Source organism: Salvelinus sp. IW2-2015, linkage group LG27, assembly GCF_002910315.2.
Source record: "Salvelinus sp. IW2-2015 linkage group LG27, ASM291031v2, whole genome shotgun sequence".
NCBI classification, from domain to species: Eukaryota; Metazoa; Chordata; class Actinopteri; order Salmoniformes; family Salmonidae; genus Salvelinus; species Salvelinus sp. IW2-2015.
The window spans coordinates 953409-970006 of NC_036867.1; the positions used below are offsets into that span (position 1 = coordinate 953409).

Genomic DNA, 16598 nt, shown 5'->3' on the forward strand with positions numbered 1-16598 from the left:
CCTGCAGAGAAGAGAGAGAGTTGATTTATCTATTTATTGAACTTTTATTGTACCATTTGAGTCTCTGACATTTAGGGTAAAAATGGTGACCTGTGGAACTCTGGTGAAGATCTGGACATTAGCCGTCGTCATAGCAGCACTGGGCTGGACTGGGACAGGTAAGGGGAAGAAAGTGCGTGTTAGGGAATTACAGCTGGGATGTAACAGGGTACATGGTTTTTGAAGTGATTGCCAGGTCAAGAGGATTCGTTTGAACATATGTAAACTCTTCTCCCTCCTCAGTAGATGGAGAGAAGCTGGTGTCGTGCTGTAAGACAGTGTCTAGGACAGAGGTGACCGATCCCATCACAGGCTACTGGATTCAGAACTATAATGCTCCTTGTGTACGGGCCGTCATGTAAGGAACTTTTAGTCTTTATTTCATTTAGGTTTATCCAGTCTCATATGTTGTCACAAAGTGCTTTACAGTATGTAGTGGCCATGTTGTGTCAAACCCCCCAGACATGTTGTGTGAAACCTATTCAGTTTCAGTGTTAACACTGTTTTTCTCCTACAGCTTTGAGACGGAGAAGGGTCTGTTCTGTAGTTACCATAAACAACCCTGGGTACGCAGCAAGATTCAGCAGTTTGAGTAAGTTAAAAATCACACATACACACACATACACACACATAAACACACATACACACACACACATAAACACACATAAACACACACATACACACACATACACACACATACACACACATACACACACATACACACACATACACACACAGGAAAGAACAAAAGAGAAAATGAAACTGATTGTAATTTGTTCCTTTCTAGAATGGCCCGTCTGAGCTCAACATTTCTCTCGCTCTCCTCTCCAACCTCTCTCACCTCCACCTCCACCCCTACCACGACCTCCTTAACCTCCTCTCCTCCCTCCATCAACTCCTCTCCACCCTCTCTCACTTCCACCAGTACCTCCTTAACCTCCTCTCCTCCCTCTCTCACCTCCACCCCTACCTTCTTACCCTCCTCTCCTCTTTCTGTTTTCTCCTCTCTTTTCCCTCTTTCCTCCTCTTCTCCAGCCGTACCTTCCTCTCCTCCCTCTCTTTCCTCCTCTCCTTCCTATCTCCTCTCCTCTCTTTTCCCTGCCTCTTCCTCTCCTCCCTCTATCTCTTCCTCTCCTCCCTCTTTCTCCTCCCCCCGTCATCGGGAATCGACCAAGAATGCCTCAACTCAACAGTCAACATCCAACCAATAGAATCTTTGCCAATGGCTGAAGCTCCGCTGATGTTCAAAACTTCCAATATGCATATTACATATTCATATTGAATATCTTATTCATATTGATGTTTTTCATAGTCTGATTATCTAGTTATACTTGAACTCAGTTGCCATAATCATGTTCAATGGGTTGTTAGAGTTTTTATCAATTATATTTAAGACCAGTATTGTATGTGTTAATTTTTTTATTTATTCAAGTACTTATGGGGGCTTGTAGAACATTTTTGATGTTTAGATGAATAGGTTTATATTTGGCTGTTTGTAATTCATCATGTCAATGAGTTATCAATGTTAATTAATAAATGTATTTATTAAGTACTTATACATTTACTTTGTTTATTTTCTATCAATCAACGTTATTTAGAATTTGCAATATGCAGACATCGCTCCACCAAATCCTGGTTTCTAAAATTTCAGTTTAAATGACAGAACAAGCAATGTATAGTGTAGAGAATCATTGTACCATCTAAACCGCTGTGAAATATAATTTCAATAACAGAATATTGTATTTTCAGCTGTTTGAATCTGGTGTACAAAACCAAAAGTAAAAAACAAAAAAAAACTAAAAAACTAAACTTAAGAACAGGAAGCATTGAAATAGCAGTCATAGAACAGATTTACTGCTTCTTAGACTTGCTTTCAATGAGAACGATAGATCTATAGCTAATTTTCTATGTGAATTTTGTTGGATCACCCTAAAGTTACATATTGTAGCAATAAGAGATGTTTGTAAGACCAATTTCATTTTATGCTTACTTATTCAACTTAGTTAGGTGTAAACATCAGGAAATCTATGAAAATTTGCTGGAAATGAAACAGAAAATAAAATGATGGAAATTCTATTTTGGGTCGTCAGTCTGACTGTTTTGACGTCACGGTGCACACAGAAAAAACCACCATGCATTTGCAGCATCAGTTGTTCACACTTTTTAGTGTGTATGTATGTGTGTGTACCCTTTATTAATCCATATTTCTCAGAAAGACTGCTGCAGGGGGTTGGGGTGTTGGTGGTTTGTCAAGTGAGGTAGTAGGGAGTGAAATAAAGACAGAGGGGCGGAGGTGTGAATATACCATTACCAATACTGACCACATCGTACAATGACACACACATGAACATGAACAAGGTGGGACTTGCCACTCGTGCTGTTTATGTAACCCACAGTGAGATACAAAACCTGACACTTCCCCTGCCTTCCAGACAGACTCATCGCCACGGTTACCAGACCAATCAGTAGACCTCCGACCTGTCTCCGTAGTTTAGTGCCTAGCAGAGTAGCTATCTGTCTCTGTTGGTCTGTCAAACAGTCGGTACATCAATCTGTCCATCCGTCCGTCAGCCAGTTAGTAAGCCAGTCAATTAGTCAGCCAGCCKGTCAGCCAGTCAGCCAGCCAGTCAGTAAGTCAGTCAGTCAGTCAGTCAGCCAGTCAGCCAGTCAGCCAGCATGTCCGTGTTCCAATCCAGGACCCTCTCTCTGGCCCTACTGATCACCATGTGTGTGTACCTCACCTCTGTGTCTGCTAACTGTGAGTACTGATTCACTGATTGATTAATTCATTGGTTGATTGATTGATGATGTAGTGGATGATTGAATACCACATTATATTGTATACATTCTATAACTATATATGAATATATAATATCTATATTATGCTATATACACTCACATTAAAATGCAGAAAATGTTACAATTTGTTTAAAGTTTCCATTGAGTTACTGTAATTGACAGGCTTTCGACAGACCTCCTACAACTCAGACCTCTTGGATCCAGAGTGGTCCACGAACCACAGTTCTCTATACATTTAAAATACGTTTTAACTGTTTAGTTTTACATGGGGGGGATGATAATAACTAACCGTTTGAATATACTGCATCTTCAGTAGACCTCTGACACCTCTGAGATAGGCCAGGTCACATGGTTTCCTGTCAGTGTCTCATAACTTTATGCAGCTCACCTTGCACTATCATCTCCAATGTAAATAAGATGAGTAAGTCTACCTCTGATAAGCTTCCCAGTAAAGCATTAAAAACATTCAAACAACACAGAAAATTGCTAAAAATAGCCCATATTAACATATGTAGCCTAGGAAACAAGGTCAATGAAGTCAATAACTTGCTTGTAACATACTGACTATCTCTGAAACTCACTTAAATAATACCTTTGATGATACAGTGGTAGCAATACATGGTTATAACATCTACCGAAAAGACAGAAATGCCAACGGAGGCGGTGTTGTGGTCTATATTCAGAACCACATTCCTGTAAAGCTTAGAGACAATCTAATGTTAAATACTGTTGAAGTAATATTGCTACAGGTTCATTTGTCTCACCTAAAGCCCATTCTGGTGGGAAGCTGCTATAGACCACCAAGTGCCAACAGTCAGTATCTGGATAACGTGTGAAATGCTTGATACTGTATATGATATCAARAGAGAGGTATATGTTCTGGGTGATTTAAATATTGACTGGCTTTCATCAGACTGCCCACTCAGGAAAAAACTGTAACCAGTGCCTGCAACCTGGATCAGGTTGTCAGTCAACCTGTCAGTGTAGTTACAAACAGCACAGGAATTAAATCATCAACATGCATTGATCACATCTTTACTAATGCTGCAGATATTTGCTTTAAAGCAGTATCCAAATCCATAGGATGTAGTGATCACAATATAGTAGCCATATCTAGGAAAACCAAAGTTCCAAAGGCTGGGCTTAATATAGTGTATAAGAGGTCATACAAGAAGTTTTGTAGTGATTCATATGTTGATAATATAAATAAAATTTGCTGGTCTGTGGTGTGTAATGAGGAGCAACCAGACGCTGCACTTGACACATTTATGAAATTGCTTATCCCAGTTACTAATAAGCATGCACCCATTAAGAAAATGACTGTAAAAACTGTTCAATCCCCTTGGATTGATGAGGAATTGAAAAATGGTATGGTTGAGAGGAATGAGGCAAAAGGTATGGCAATTAATGTCTGGCAGCCCAACTGATTAGCAAACYTACTGCAAATTAAGAAATCATGTGARTAAACTAAATAAAAATAAACTACACTATGAAACAAATATAATTTATATAAAGAATGATAGTAAAAAGCTTTGGGGTACCTTAAATGACATTTTGGGAAAAAAAGCCAACTCGGCTCCTTCATTCATTGAATCAGACGGCTCATTCATCACAAAGCCCACTGATATTGCCAACTACTTTAATTACTTTTTCATTGGCAAGATAAGAAAACTTAGGGATGACATGCCAGCAACAAACACTGACACTACACATCCAAGTATATCTGACCAAATTATGAAAAGCAAGAATTATACTTTTGAATTCGTTAAGTCAGTGTGGAAGAGGTGAAAAAATGATTGTTGTCTATCAACAATGACAAGCCACCGGGGTCTGACAATCTGGATGGAAAATTACTGAGGATAATAGCAGACAATATGCCACATCTTCGATTTAAGCCTACTAGAGAGCGTGTGCCCTCAGACCTGGAGGGAAGCTAAAGTCATTCCGCTACCCAAGAATAGTAAAACCTCCTTTACTGGCTCAAATAGCCGACCAATCAGCATGTTACCAACACTTAGTACACTTCTGGAAAAAATGGTGTTTGACAATGCTACAATGCTATTTCACAGTTAACATATTGACAACAGAATTTCAGCATTCTTATAGGGAAGGACACTCAACAAGCACAGCACTTACACAAATGACTGATGATTGGCTGAGAGAAATTTATGATAAAATGATTGTGGGGGCTGTCTTGTTAGACTTCAGTGCAGCTTTTGACATTATCGATCATAGTCTGCTGCTGGGAAAATGTATGTGTTATGGCTTTAACTGCATAATGTGGACAAAGAGTTACTTACTCTAACAGAACACAGAGGTGTTTCTTTAATGGAAGCCTCTCAAACATATTCCAGGTAGAATCAGGAATCCCCAGTGTAGCTGGTTAGGCCCCTACTTTTTATTCAAATCTTTACTAACAACATGCCACTGACTGAGTAAAGACAGAGTTCTATGTATGTGGATGGACTCAACACTATACACGTCAGCTACTACAGCGACTGAAATGACTGCAACACTCAACAATAGAGCTGCTGTTAGTTCAGAGTGGGTGGCAAGGAATAAGTTAGTCCTAAATTTTTTTAAAACAAAGCATCGTATTTGGAACAAAATACTCACTAAACCTTAAACCCAACTAAATCTTGTAATAAATCATGTGGAATTTGAGCAAAGTTGAGTGACTTAATAACGCTGGAGTAACCCTAGATGTGTAAACTGTCATGGTCAAAACATATTGATGCAGTAGTAGCTAAGATGGGGAGAGTCTGTCGATAATAAAGTGATGCTCTGTCCTTCTTAACAACACTATCAACAAGGCAGGTCCTATAAGGCCCTAGTTCTGTCGCACCCTCTACTGTCAGTCGTGTGGTCAGGTGCCACAAAAAAGGGACTTAGGAAAATTGCAATTGGTCTCAGAAGCAGGGCAGCACGGCTGGCCCTTGGATGTACACAGAGAGCCAATATTAATAATATGCATGCAATTCTCTCCTGGCTGAAAGTGGAGGAGAGATTGACTTCATCACTACTTTTATTTATGATAGGTGTATTGACATGTTGAATGCACCAAGCTGTCTAATGGGAGCACACAGTACTACATAGAGCCATGACTACATGGAACTCTATTCCACATCAAGTAACTCATGCCAGCAGTAAAATTAGATTAATAAACAGATTTTTTTAAACATTATGGAACAGCGGGGATGTGAAAGCAACACAAACATTGGACAGACCAGATGACACACACACACAACACACACACACACACACACACACACACACACACACACACACACACACACACACACACACACACACACACACCCACACACACACACACACACACACACACACACACAACCACACACAACACACACACACACACACACACACGATAACATACACACTATACATACACATGTATTAGTACTGTAGATATTGGTATGGGCCTGAGGGCACACAGTGTGGTGTGAAATCTGGTGAATGTATTGTAATGTTTTTTGAAATTGTATAAATTGCCCTAATTTTGCTGGACCCAGGAAGAGATAATAGGGATCCCATAATAAATACAAACTAAAAACACACCAGTTTAATGGGTTAGTTTAGAGATCAGAGGCTGTGTTTGCACAGACTTATTTATTTTTTCCACTAAATGGTCTTTTGACCAATCACATCAGATCTCTTCACATCAGAGCTTTTTCAGGCTGATCTGATGTGTGAAAATACTAATTTAGAAAAACAAAAGAACAGAATTGGCTGCCTGTCTAAATATTTTATTTCTGTCTTTCTCTGTCTCCCTTTCTCTCTCACTCCCTGTTCATCTATCAGATCGTCGGGCCAACTAAAGGTAACCACAAGTTGCTGCACAAGTGTTGTCTGACTCTCACATCAAATTTAGACTGCAAGGATACCACATCCAAAATGCCATGCCACCGTCGTGTTGATCCATCGTGTAAGTCTCGACACACACACACACCACCACACACACACACACACACACACACACACACAACACACACACACCACACACACACACACACCACACACACCACCACACCACACACACACACACACACACACACACACACACACACACACACACATTATAGGCAGAAACTCAAACAGGAAGTACCTGTGCTAAAGTCTATTCAACGCTGGTCTGACCAATTGGAATCCAAGCTTCAAGATTGTTTGGTAGCCTCCGAGAATAACATTGATATATACACTACCGGTCAAAAGTTTTAGAACACCTACACATTCAAGGGTTTTTCTTAATGTTTTTTACTATTATCTACATTGTAGAATAATAGTGAAGATATGAAAACTATGAAATAACACATATGGAATCATGAAGTAACCAAAAAAGTGTGAAACAAATCAAAGTATATTTTAGATTTTAGATTCTTCAAATAGCCACCCTTTGTCTTGATGACAGCTTTGCACACTCTTGGCATTCTCTCAACCAGCTTCACCTGGAATGCTTTTCCAACAGTCTTGAAGGAGTTCCCACGTATGCTGAGCACTTGTTGGCTGCTTTTTTTTCACTCTGCAGTCTGACTCATCCCAAGCCATCTCAATTTGGTTGAGGTCGAGGGATTGTGGAGGCCAGGTCATCTGATGTAGCACTCCATCACTCTCCTTCTTTGTCAAATAGCCCCTACACAGCCTGGAGGTGTGTTGGGTCATTGTCCTGTTGAAAAGCAAATGATAATACCACTAAGTCTAAACCAGATGAGATGGAGTATTGCTGCATAATTCTGTGGTAGTCATGCTAGTTATGTGTGCCTTAAATTCTAAATAAATCACAGACAGTGTCACCAGCAAAGCACCCCAATGCCATAACACCTCCGCCTCCATGCTTCACGGTGGGAAATACACATGCGGAGATCATCCGTTCACCCACAACCRGTCTCACAAAGACACAGCAGTTGGAACCAAAAATCTCAAATTTGGACTCCAGACCAAAAGACAAATTTGGTATTTTACCAAAAAGGGCTATCTTCTGTATACCCCTCTACCTTTTCACAACACAACTGATTGGCTCAAACACATTAAGAAGGAAAGAAATTCCATAAATGAACTTTTAAGAAGGCACACCTGTTAATTGAAATGCATTCCAGGTGACTACCTCATGAAGCTGATTGAGAGAATGCCAAGAGTGTGCAAAGCTGTCATCAAGGCAAAGGGTGGCTATTTATTTAAGAATCTGAAATATAGAATATATTTTGATTTGTTTAACACTTTTTTGGTTTCTACATGATTCCATGTGTGTTATTAAATAGTTTTGATGTCTTCACTATTATTCTACAATGTAGAAAATAATAAAAATAAAGAAAAACCCTTGAATGAGTTGGTGTTCTATCACTTTTGACCAGCAGTGTACACTGACACGGTGACTGAATTTGTCAGGAAGTGTATTGGCGATGTTGTTCCCGCTGTGACCATTAAAACCTACCCAATCCAGAAACAGTGGATAGACGGCAGCATTTGTGGAAAACTGAAAGCGCGAACCACCCCAACCCATGGCAAGGTGACTGGGAATATGGTTGAATGCAAACAGTGTAGTTATTCCCTCCGTAAAGCAATCAAACAGGCAAAACGTCAGTTCAGAGACAAAGTGGAGTCGCAATTCAATGGCTCAGGCACGAGATGTATGTGGCAGGGTCTACTGACAATCATGGCCACATCACAAAAACCAGCCACATCACAGACACCGACGTCTTGCTCCCGGACAAGCTAAACACCTTCTTCGTCCGCTTTGAGGATAGCACAGTGCCACCGCCCGCTCCCAAGGACTGTGGGCTCTTGTTCTCCGTGGCCGACGTGAGTAAGGCATTCAAGTGTGTTAACACTCGCAAGGCTGCCAGCCCAGACGGCATCCCAAGCTGCCTCCTCAGAGCATGCGCAGACCAGCTGGCTGGAGTGTTTACAAACATATTCAATCTCTCCCTATCCCAGTCGGCTGTCCCCACTTGCTTCAAGATGTCCACCATTGTTCCTGTACCCAAGAAAGCAAAGGTAACTGAACTCAATGACTATCGCCCTGTAGCACTCACTTCTGTCATCATTAAGCGCTTTGAGAGGCTGGTAAAGGATCACATCACCTCTACCTTAACTGACACCCTAGACCCACTTCAATTTGCTTACCGCCCCAATAGATCCACAGACGATGCAATTGCCATCACACTGCACACTGCCTTATCCCATCTGGACAAGAGGAATACCTATGTAAGAATGCTGTTCATTGACAATAGCTCATCTTTCAACAACATAGAACCCTCCAAGCTCATTATTAAGCTCGGGGCTCTGGGTCTGAACCCGGCCTGGTGCAACTTGGTCCTGGACTTCCTGACGGGCAGCCCCCAGGTAGGGAAGGTAGGAAACAACACCTCCACTTTGCTGATCCTCACCACAGGGGTCGCACAAGGCTGCATACTCAGCCACCTCCTGCACTCCCTGTTCACCCATGACTACGTGGTCATGCACGCCTCCAACACAATCATCAAGTTTGCAGAAGACAACATCAGCAGGCCTGATTACCAACAATGAGGAGACAGCCCACAGGGAGGAGGTGAGGGCCCTGGCGTAGTGGTGTCAGGTAAATTACCTCTCCCTCAATGTCAACAAAATGAAGGAGATAATCGTGGACTTCAGGAAACAGCAGAGTGAGCACGCTCCTATCCACATCGACGGGACCGCAGAGGAGAAGGTGGAAAGATTCAAGTTCCTCGGCGTACACATCACTGACAATCTGAAATCGTCCACCCATACAGACAGTGTGGTGAAGAAGGCGCAACAGTGCCTTGGCCTCTAAGAGCCTCATAAACCTTTACAGATGCACAATTGAGAGCATCCTGTCGGGCTGTATCACCGCCTGGTACAGCAACTGCACTGCCTGCAAGCGCAGGGCTCTCCAGAGGGTGGTGGGGTCTGCCCAATGCATCACCAGGGGCACGCTGCCTGCCCTCCAGGACACCTACAGCACCCGATGTCACAGGAAGGACAAAAAAGATTATCAAGGACATTAATCACCCGAACCATGGCCTGTTCACCCCGCTATTATCCAGAAGGTGAGGTCAGTACAGGTGCATCAAAGCTGGGACCGAGAGACTGAAGAAAGGCCATCAGACTGTTAAATAGCCATCACTTGCCTCCGACCACCCGGTTACTCAACCCTGCACCTTAGAGGCTGCTACCCTATGTACATAAACATGGAATCACTTGTCATTTTAATAACGGAACACTTGTCACTTTAATCATGTTTACATACTGCTTTACTCATTTCATATGTATATACTGTAATCTATTCTAATCTATTTTAGTCAGTGCCACTCCGACATTGCACATCCTAATATTTCTATATTTCTTAATTCCTTTCTTTAACTTTTAGATTTGTGTGTATTGTTGTGAATAGTGAGATACTTTTGCACTGTTGGAGCAAGGAACACTAGCATTTCTCTAAACCCGATATAACATCTGCTAAATATGTGTATGTGAACAATACAATTTAATTTGATACATTAGTAGTAATATTCTCTATGTTTTGTTTCAGCTTCTACACAGGGAAAGGAGGGAAGATCTGCTCTGATCCCAAAGCACCCTGGGTCAACAAGAGAAAGCAATGTAGGGGCGCTAACTTTCACACACACACACACACACACACACACACACACACACACACACACACACACACACACAACACAACACACACACAGAGTCTTGTACACCTAACCTTGTGGGGATGCAGAATTCAGTCCCATTCAAAATTATATTTTCCCTAACCCTAAACCTAACCCTAACCCTAACCCGTACTCTAACCCTAACCGTACTCTACCTTAACCTTAACCCTAAACCTAACAAAGCTCCTAACCCTAACCCTAGATCCTAACAACCCTTAACATAATTCTAACCCCTAACACTAACCCTAGATCCTAACCCTAAACGTAATTCTAACCCTAACCTTTAACGTAATTCTAACCCTAACCGTTACGTAATTCTAACACTAACACTAATTCTAACCTTAACTCTAACCCCTACAGATAGGCATTTGACTCGTGGGGACTAACAAATGTCCCCAGTTGGTCAAATTTTGGTTTGTTTACTATTCTTGTGCGCACACACACACACACACACGCACGCACGCACGCACGCACGCACACGCACGCACGCACGCACGGCACGCACGCACGCACGCACGCACGCACGCACGCACGCACCACACACACAACACACACACACACACACACACACACACACACACACACACACCCCACACAAACCCCCACACACACACACAACACACACACACACACACACACACACACACACACACACACACACACACACACACACAGTCTTATCTTTCTGTCTCTCTCTAGATTTGAATGTGATGAAAAAGCAAAGAAGACATGTTTGACCATGACTGGAACCCTCTCCACTGTAAACACGTCACCTCACCATCTAGTGCATCCTCCTCCCAAGATCCTCTATCAGCATACTTCACTTTTCTGCTTATTTTTTGTCTGTCTGGTCCTTAAGATTATTTTGTTGTGTTATAAATTGATAGAATTTCATTAAAATACAGTACGTTACAGTCTGTTGTTGTGCTAATGTTGTTCACACATGTGGTTACTAACCTCTTAGCACCACCCAGTGGCCAGCTGGGACTACACAGTGTGTCTGAGGTGGAATAGGACCAAAGATTTCTTTCTTTATTTTATTTAACCTTTATTTAACGAGGCAAGTCAGTTAAGAACACATTCTTATTTACAGTGACCGCCTACCAAAAGGCAAAAGGCCTCCTGTGGGGACGGGGGCCTCTTCTCTCCCCWCATCRCWCTCTCTCACTCTCTCTACCCCCTCTCTTTCCACACTCTCTCAAAATCATCTCTCTCTCTCTCTCTCTGAATGGTCTCAGTGTGTTTCTAAAGGGGTAATAATATATAGAGGAGCAGCCATCACATAAATAAAACACTGTTACTATCTACAGGCCCCCTGCTGCTCTCTCTACAGCCAGGTCAGTGAATGTGCAGGAAGGTGACACACAGCAGGCCTCCACTCATTGTACTCACTGCATCAGTCACATTCTGTTAAAGGTCCCCAAAGCACACATATCCCTGGGTCGCTCCTCTTTTCAGTTCGCTGCAGRTAGCGACTGGAACGAGCTGCAACAAACACTCAAACTGGACAATATTATTTCAATCTCTTCATTCAAAGACTCAATCATGGACACTCTTACTGACAGTTGTATTGTTGTCAGACGCACAAATGTGTTGGAGGAAACATCGTTCAACAGGTGACCTGGGTGTCACCTGCAGGCACCCGGCCAAGGTTGAGGTTACAGCAGAGCAGGAAGTGTAATAAAGCAGGGAAGAGAGTGGTAGAGGAAGATGGGTAAAGGGTTAGGGAACCTGAGAGGTTTCCTRTGTAGTAGAGTCCAACAGAGAGTGATGGGAAGAATATGTGCTTCAGTAAAGTGGGTTTCTTAGCATTCATAGCCATGGTTGTCAACTCTACTGCAGAAATGATACGTAAGTCACAGAAAAAAGAGGTTGTGGTGGCAGCGGCAGAGAAGTGTGAGGTTTTACTGCAGAAATGATACGTAAGTCACAGAAAATAGAGGTTGTGGCGGCAGCATTCCTATTTCGCAACAAAGCATCCTTCACTCATGCTGCCAAACATACCCTCGTAAAACTGACCATCCTACCGATCCTCAACTTCGGCGATGTCATTTATAAAATAGCCTCCAACACTCTACTGAACAAATTGGATGCAGTCTATCACAGTGCCATCCGTTTTGTCACCAAAGAGAGTGTTTAATTGGTATATTGTAATTACTTCACCACCATGGCCTATTTATTGCCTTACCTCCCTTATCTTACCTCATTTGCACACTGTATATAGACCTTTTCTACTGTATTATTGACTGTATGTTTGTTTATTCCATGTGTAACTCTTTGTTGTTGTATGTGTCGAACTGCTTTGCTTTGTCTTGGCCAGGTCGCAGTTGTAAATGAGAACTTGTTCTCAACTAGCCTACCTGGTTAAAAAAATGTGGAAAAAAATTAAATAAACAAGAGTTAGTGTTCAATCACCTCAGACAGTTGGTTTGGATTAGGATTAGATAGGGTTGAATAGAGGGGGTGGTTTAGAGGTAGTGTTCTGTCCTCTCAGACTGTTGGTCTGGATTAGGATTAGATAGGGTTTGACTATGAGGGGGTGGTTTAGAGGTAGTGTTCTGTCCTCTCAGACTGTTGGTCTGGATTAGGATTAGATAGGGTTGAATAGAGGGGGTGGTTTAGAGGTAGTGTTCTGTCCCTCTAAGACTGTTGGTCTGGATTGGATTAGATAGGGTTGAATAGAGGGGGTGGTTTAGAGGTAGTGTTCTGTCCTCTCAGACTGTTGGTCTGGATTAGGATTAGATAGGGTTGAATAGAGGGGGTGGTTTAGAGGTAGTGTTCTGTCTCTCAGACTGTTGGTCTGGATTAGGATTAAGATAGGGTTGAATAGAGGGGGTGGTTTAGAGGTAGTGTTCTGTCCTCTCAGACTGTTTTGGTCTGGATTAGGATTAGATAGGGTTGAATAGAGGGGGTGGTTTAGAGGTAGTGTTCTGTCCTCTCAAGATGTTGGTCTGGATTAGGATTAGATAGGGTTGAATAGAGGGGGTGGTTTAGAGGTAGTGTTCTGTCCTCTCAGACTGTTGGTCTGGATTAGGATTAGATAGGGTTGAATAGAGGGGGTGGTTTAGAGGTAGTGTTCTGTCCTCTCAGACTGTTGTCTGGATTAGGATTAGATAGGGTTGAATAGAGGGGGTGGTTTAGAGGTAGTGTTCTGTCCTCTCAGACTGTTGGTCTGGATTAGGATTAGATAGGGTTGAATAGAGGGGGTGGTTAGAGGTAGTGTTCTGTCTCTCAGACTGTGGTCTGGATTAGGATTAGATAGGGTTGATAGAGGGGGTGGTTTAGAGGTAGTGTTCTGTCCTCTCAGACTGTTGGTCTGGATTAGGATTAGATAGGGTTGAATAGAGGGGGTGGTTTGAGGTAGTGTTCTGTCCCTCTCAGACTGTTGGTCGGATTAGGATTAGATAGGGTTGAAATGAGGGGGTGGTTAGAGGTAGTGTTCTGTCCTCTCAGACTGTTGGTCTGGATTAGGATTAGATAGGGTTTGATAGAGGGGGTGGTTTAGAGGTAGTGTTCTGTCCTCTCAGACTGTTGGTCTGGATTAGGATTAGATAGGGTTTGGAATAGAGGGGGTGGTTTAGAGGTTAGTGGTTTGTCCTCTCAGACTGTTGGTCTGGATTAGGATTAGATAGGGTTGAATAGAGGGGGTGGTTTAGAGGTAGTGTTTCTGTCCTCTCAGACTGTTGGTCTGGATTAGGATTAGATAGGGTTGAATAGAGGGGGTGGTTTAGAGGTAGTGTTCTGTCCTCTCAGACGTTTGGTCTGGATTAGGATTAGATAGGGTTGAATAGAGGGGGTGGTTTAGAGGTAGTGTTCTGTCCTCTCAGACTGTTGGTCTGGATTAGGATTTAGATAGGTTGAATAGAGGGGTGGTTTAGAGGTAGTGTTCTGTCCTCTCAGACTGTTGGTCTGGATTAGGATTAGATAGGGTTGAATAGAGGGGGTGGTTTAGAGGGTAGTGTTCTGTCCTCTCAGACTGTTGGTCTGATTAGGATTAGATAGGGTTGAAATAGAGGGGGTGGTTTAGAGGTAGTGTTCTGTCCTCTCAGACTGTTGGTCTGGATTAGGATTAGATAGGGTTGAATAGAGGGGGTGGTTTGAGGTAGTGTTTGTCCTCTCGAGAGTTGGTCTGGATTAGGATTAGATAGGGTTGAATAGAGGGGGTGGTTTAGAGGTAGTGTTCTGTCCTCTCAGACTGTTGGTCTGGATTAGGATTAGATAGGGTTGAATAGAGGGGGTTTTGGTTTAGAGGTATGTGTTCTGTCCTCTCAGACTGTTTGGTCTGGATTAGGATTAGATAGGGTTGAATAGAGGGGGTGGTTTAAGAGGTAGTGTTCTGTCCTCTCAGACTGTTGGTCTGGATAGGATTAGATCGGGTTGAATAGAGGGGGTGTTTAGAGGTAGTGTTCTGTCCTCTCAGACTGTTGGTCTGATTAGGATAGATAGGGTTGAATAGAGGGGGTGGTTAGAGGTAGTGTTCTGTTCCTCTCAGACTGTTGGTCTGGATTAGGATTAGATAGGGTTGAATAGAGGGGGTGGTTTAAGAGGTAGTTGTTCTGTCCTCTCAGACTGTTGGTCTGGATAGGATTAGATAGGGTTGAATAGAGGGGGTGGTTTAGAGGTAGTGTTCTGTCCTCTCAGACTGGTTGGTCTGGATTAGGATTAGATAGGGTTTGAATAGAGGGGGTGGTTTAGAGGTAGTGTTCTGTCCTCTCAGACTGTTGGTCGGATTAGGATTAGATAGGGTTGAATAGGGGGGTGGTTTAGAGGTAGTGTTCTGTCCTCTCAGACAGTTGGTCTGGATTAGGATTAGATAGGGTTGAATAGAGGGGTGGTTTAGAGGTAGTGTTCTGTCCTCTCAGACTGTTGGTCTGGATTAGGATTAGATAGGGTTGAATAGAGGGGGTGGTTTAGAGGTAGTGTTCTGTCCTCTCAGACTGTTGGTCTGGATTAGGATTAGAAAGGGTTGAATAGAGGGGTGGTTTAGAGTAGTGTTCTGTCCTCTCAGACTGTTGGTCTGGATTAGGATTAGATAGGGTTGAATAGAGGGGGTGGTTGAGGTAGTGTTCTGTCCTCTCAGACTGTTGGTCTGGATTAGGATTAGATAGGTTGAATAGAGGGGGTGGTTTAGAGGTAGTGTTCTGTCCTCTCAGACTGTTGGTCTGGATTTAGGATTAGATAGGGTTGAATAGAGGGGGTGGTTTAGAGGTAGTGTTCTGTCCTCTCAGACTGTTTGGTCTGGATTAGGATTAGATAGGGTTGAATAGAAGGGGTGGTTTAGAGGTAGTGTTCTGTCCTCTCAGACTGTTGGTCTGGATTGAGGATTAGATAGGGTTGGAATAGAGGGTGTGGTTTAGAGGTATGTGTTCTGTCCTCTCAGACTGTTGTGTCTGGATTAGGATTAGATAGGTTGAATAGAGTGGGTGGTTTAGAGGTAGTGTTCTGTCCTCTCAGACTGTTGGTCTGCATTAGGATTAGATAGGGTTGAATAGAGGGGTGGTTAGAGGTAGTGTTCTGTCCTCTCAGACTGTTGTGCTGGATTAGGATTAATAGGGTTGAATAGAGGGGTGGTTTAGAGGTAGTGTTCTGTCTCTCAGACTGTTGGTCTGATTAGAATTAGATTAGGGTTGAATAGAGGGGGTGGTTTAGAGGTAGTGTTCGTCCCTCTCAGACTGTTGGTCTGCGATTTAGGATTAGATAGGGTTGAATAGAGGGGGTGGTTTAGAGGTAGTGTTCTGTCCTCTCAGACTGTTGGTCTGGATTAGGATTAGATAGGTTGAATAGAGGGGGTGGTTTTAGAGGTAGTGTTCTGTCCTCTCAGGACTGTTGGTCTGGATTAGGATTAGATAGGGTTGAATAGAGGGGTGGTTTAGAGTGAGGTGTGTTCTGTCCTTCAGACAGTTGGGTCTGGATTGGATTAGATAGGGTTGAATTAGAGGGGGTGTTAGCCGGTAGTGTTCTGTCCTCTCAGACTGTTGGTCTGGATTAGGATTAGTAGGGTTGATAGAGGGGTGGTTTAGAGTAGTGTTCTGTCCTCTCAGACTGTTGGTCTGATCAGGATTAGATAGGGTTGAATAGAGGGGGTGT

The 16598-nt window shown here is 42.8% G+C and overlaps 1 protein-coding gene and 1 long non-coding RNA gene across 2 annotated transcripts; both read left to right on the plus strand.

Moving 5' to 3' along the window:
• On the plus strand, window positions 1-1480 carry LOC111953802 (uncharacterized). The gene is made up of 4 exons (XM_023973307.3): window positions 1-158; window positions 283-397; window positions 557-631; window positions 827-1480. Exons 1-4 carry the CDS (start codon window positions 83-85, stop codon window positions 1248-1250), a joined length of 690 nt encoding a protein of 229 aa, XP_023829075.1. The 5' UTR covers window positions 1-82; the 3' UTR covers window positions 1251-1480.
• A 5202-nt stretch (window positions 1481-6682) lies between these two features.
• On the plus strand, window positions 6683-11425 carry LOC139023140 (uncharacterized). The gene is made up of 3 exons (XR_011474291.1): window positions 6683-6784; window positions 10385-10455; window positions 11211-11425. It is a non-coding gene; the product is annotated as an uncharacterized lncRNA (long non-coding RNA).
• Window positions 11426-16598: the final 5173 nt, after the last annotated feature.

What these genes read in the sequence shown, in the direction of transcription:
- LOC111953802 (XM_023973307.3), top strand. Translation starts at nt 83, where the DNA reads ATGGTGACCTGTGGAACTCTGGTGAAGATCTGGACATTAGCCGTCGTC. An exon ending in ACTGGGCTGGACTGGGACAG is followed by an intron (nt 159 to 282) that starts GTAAGGGGAAGA and finishes CTCCCTCCTCAG; the next exon opens with TAGATGGAGAGAAGCTGGTG. An exon ending in AGCAAGATTCAGCAGTTTGA is followed by an intron (nt 632 to 826) that starts GTAAGTTAAAAA and finishes GTTCCTTTCTAG; the next exon opens with AATGGCCCGTCTGAGCTCAA.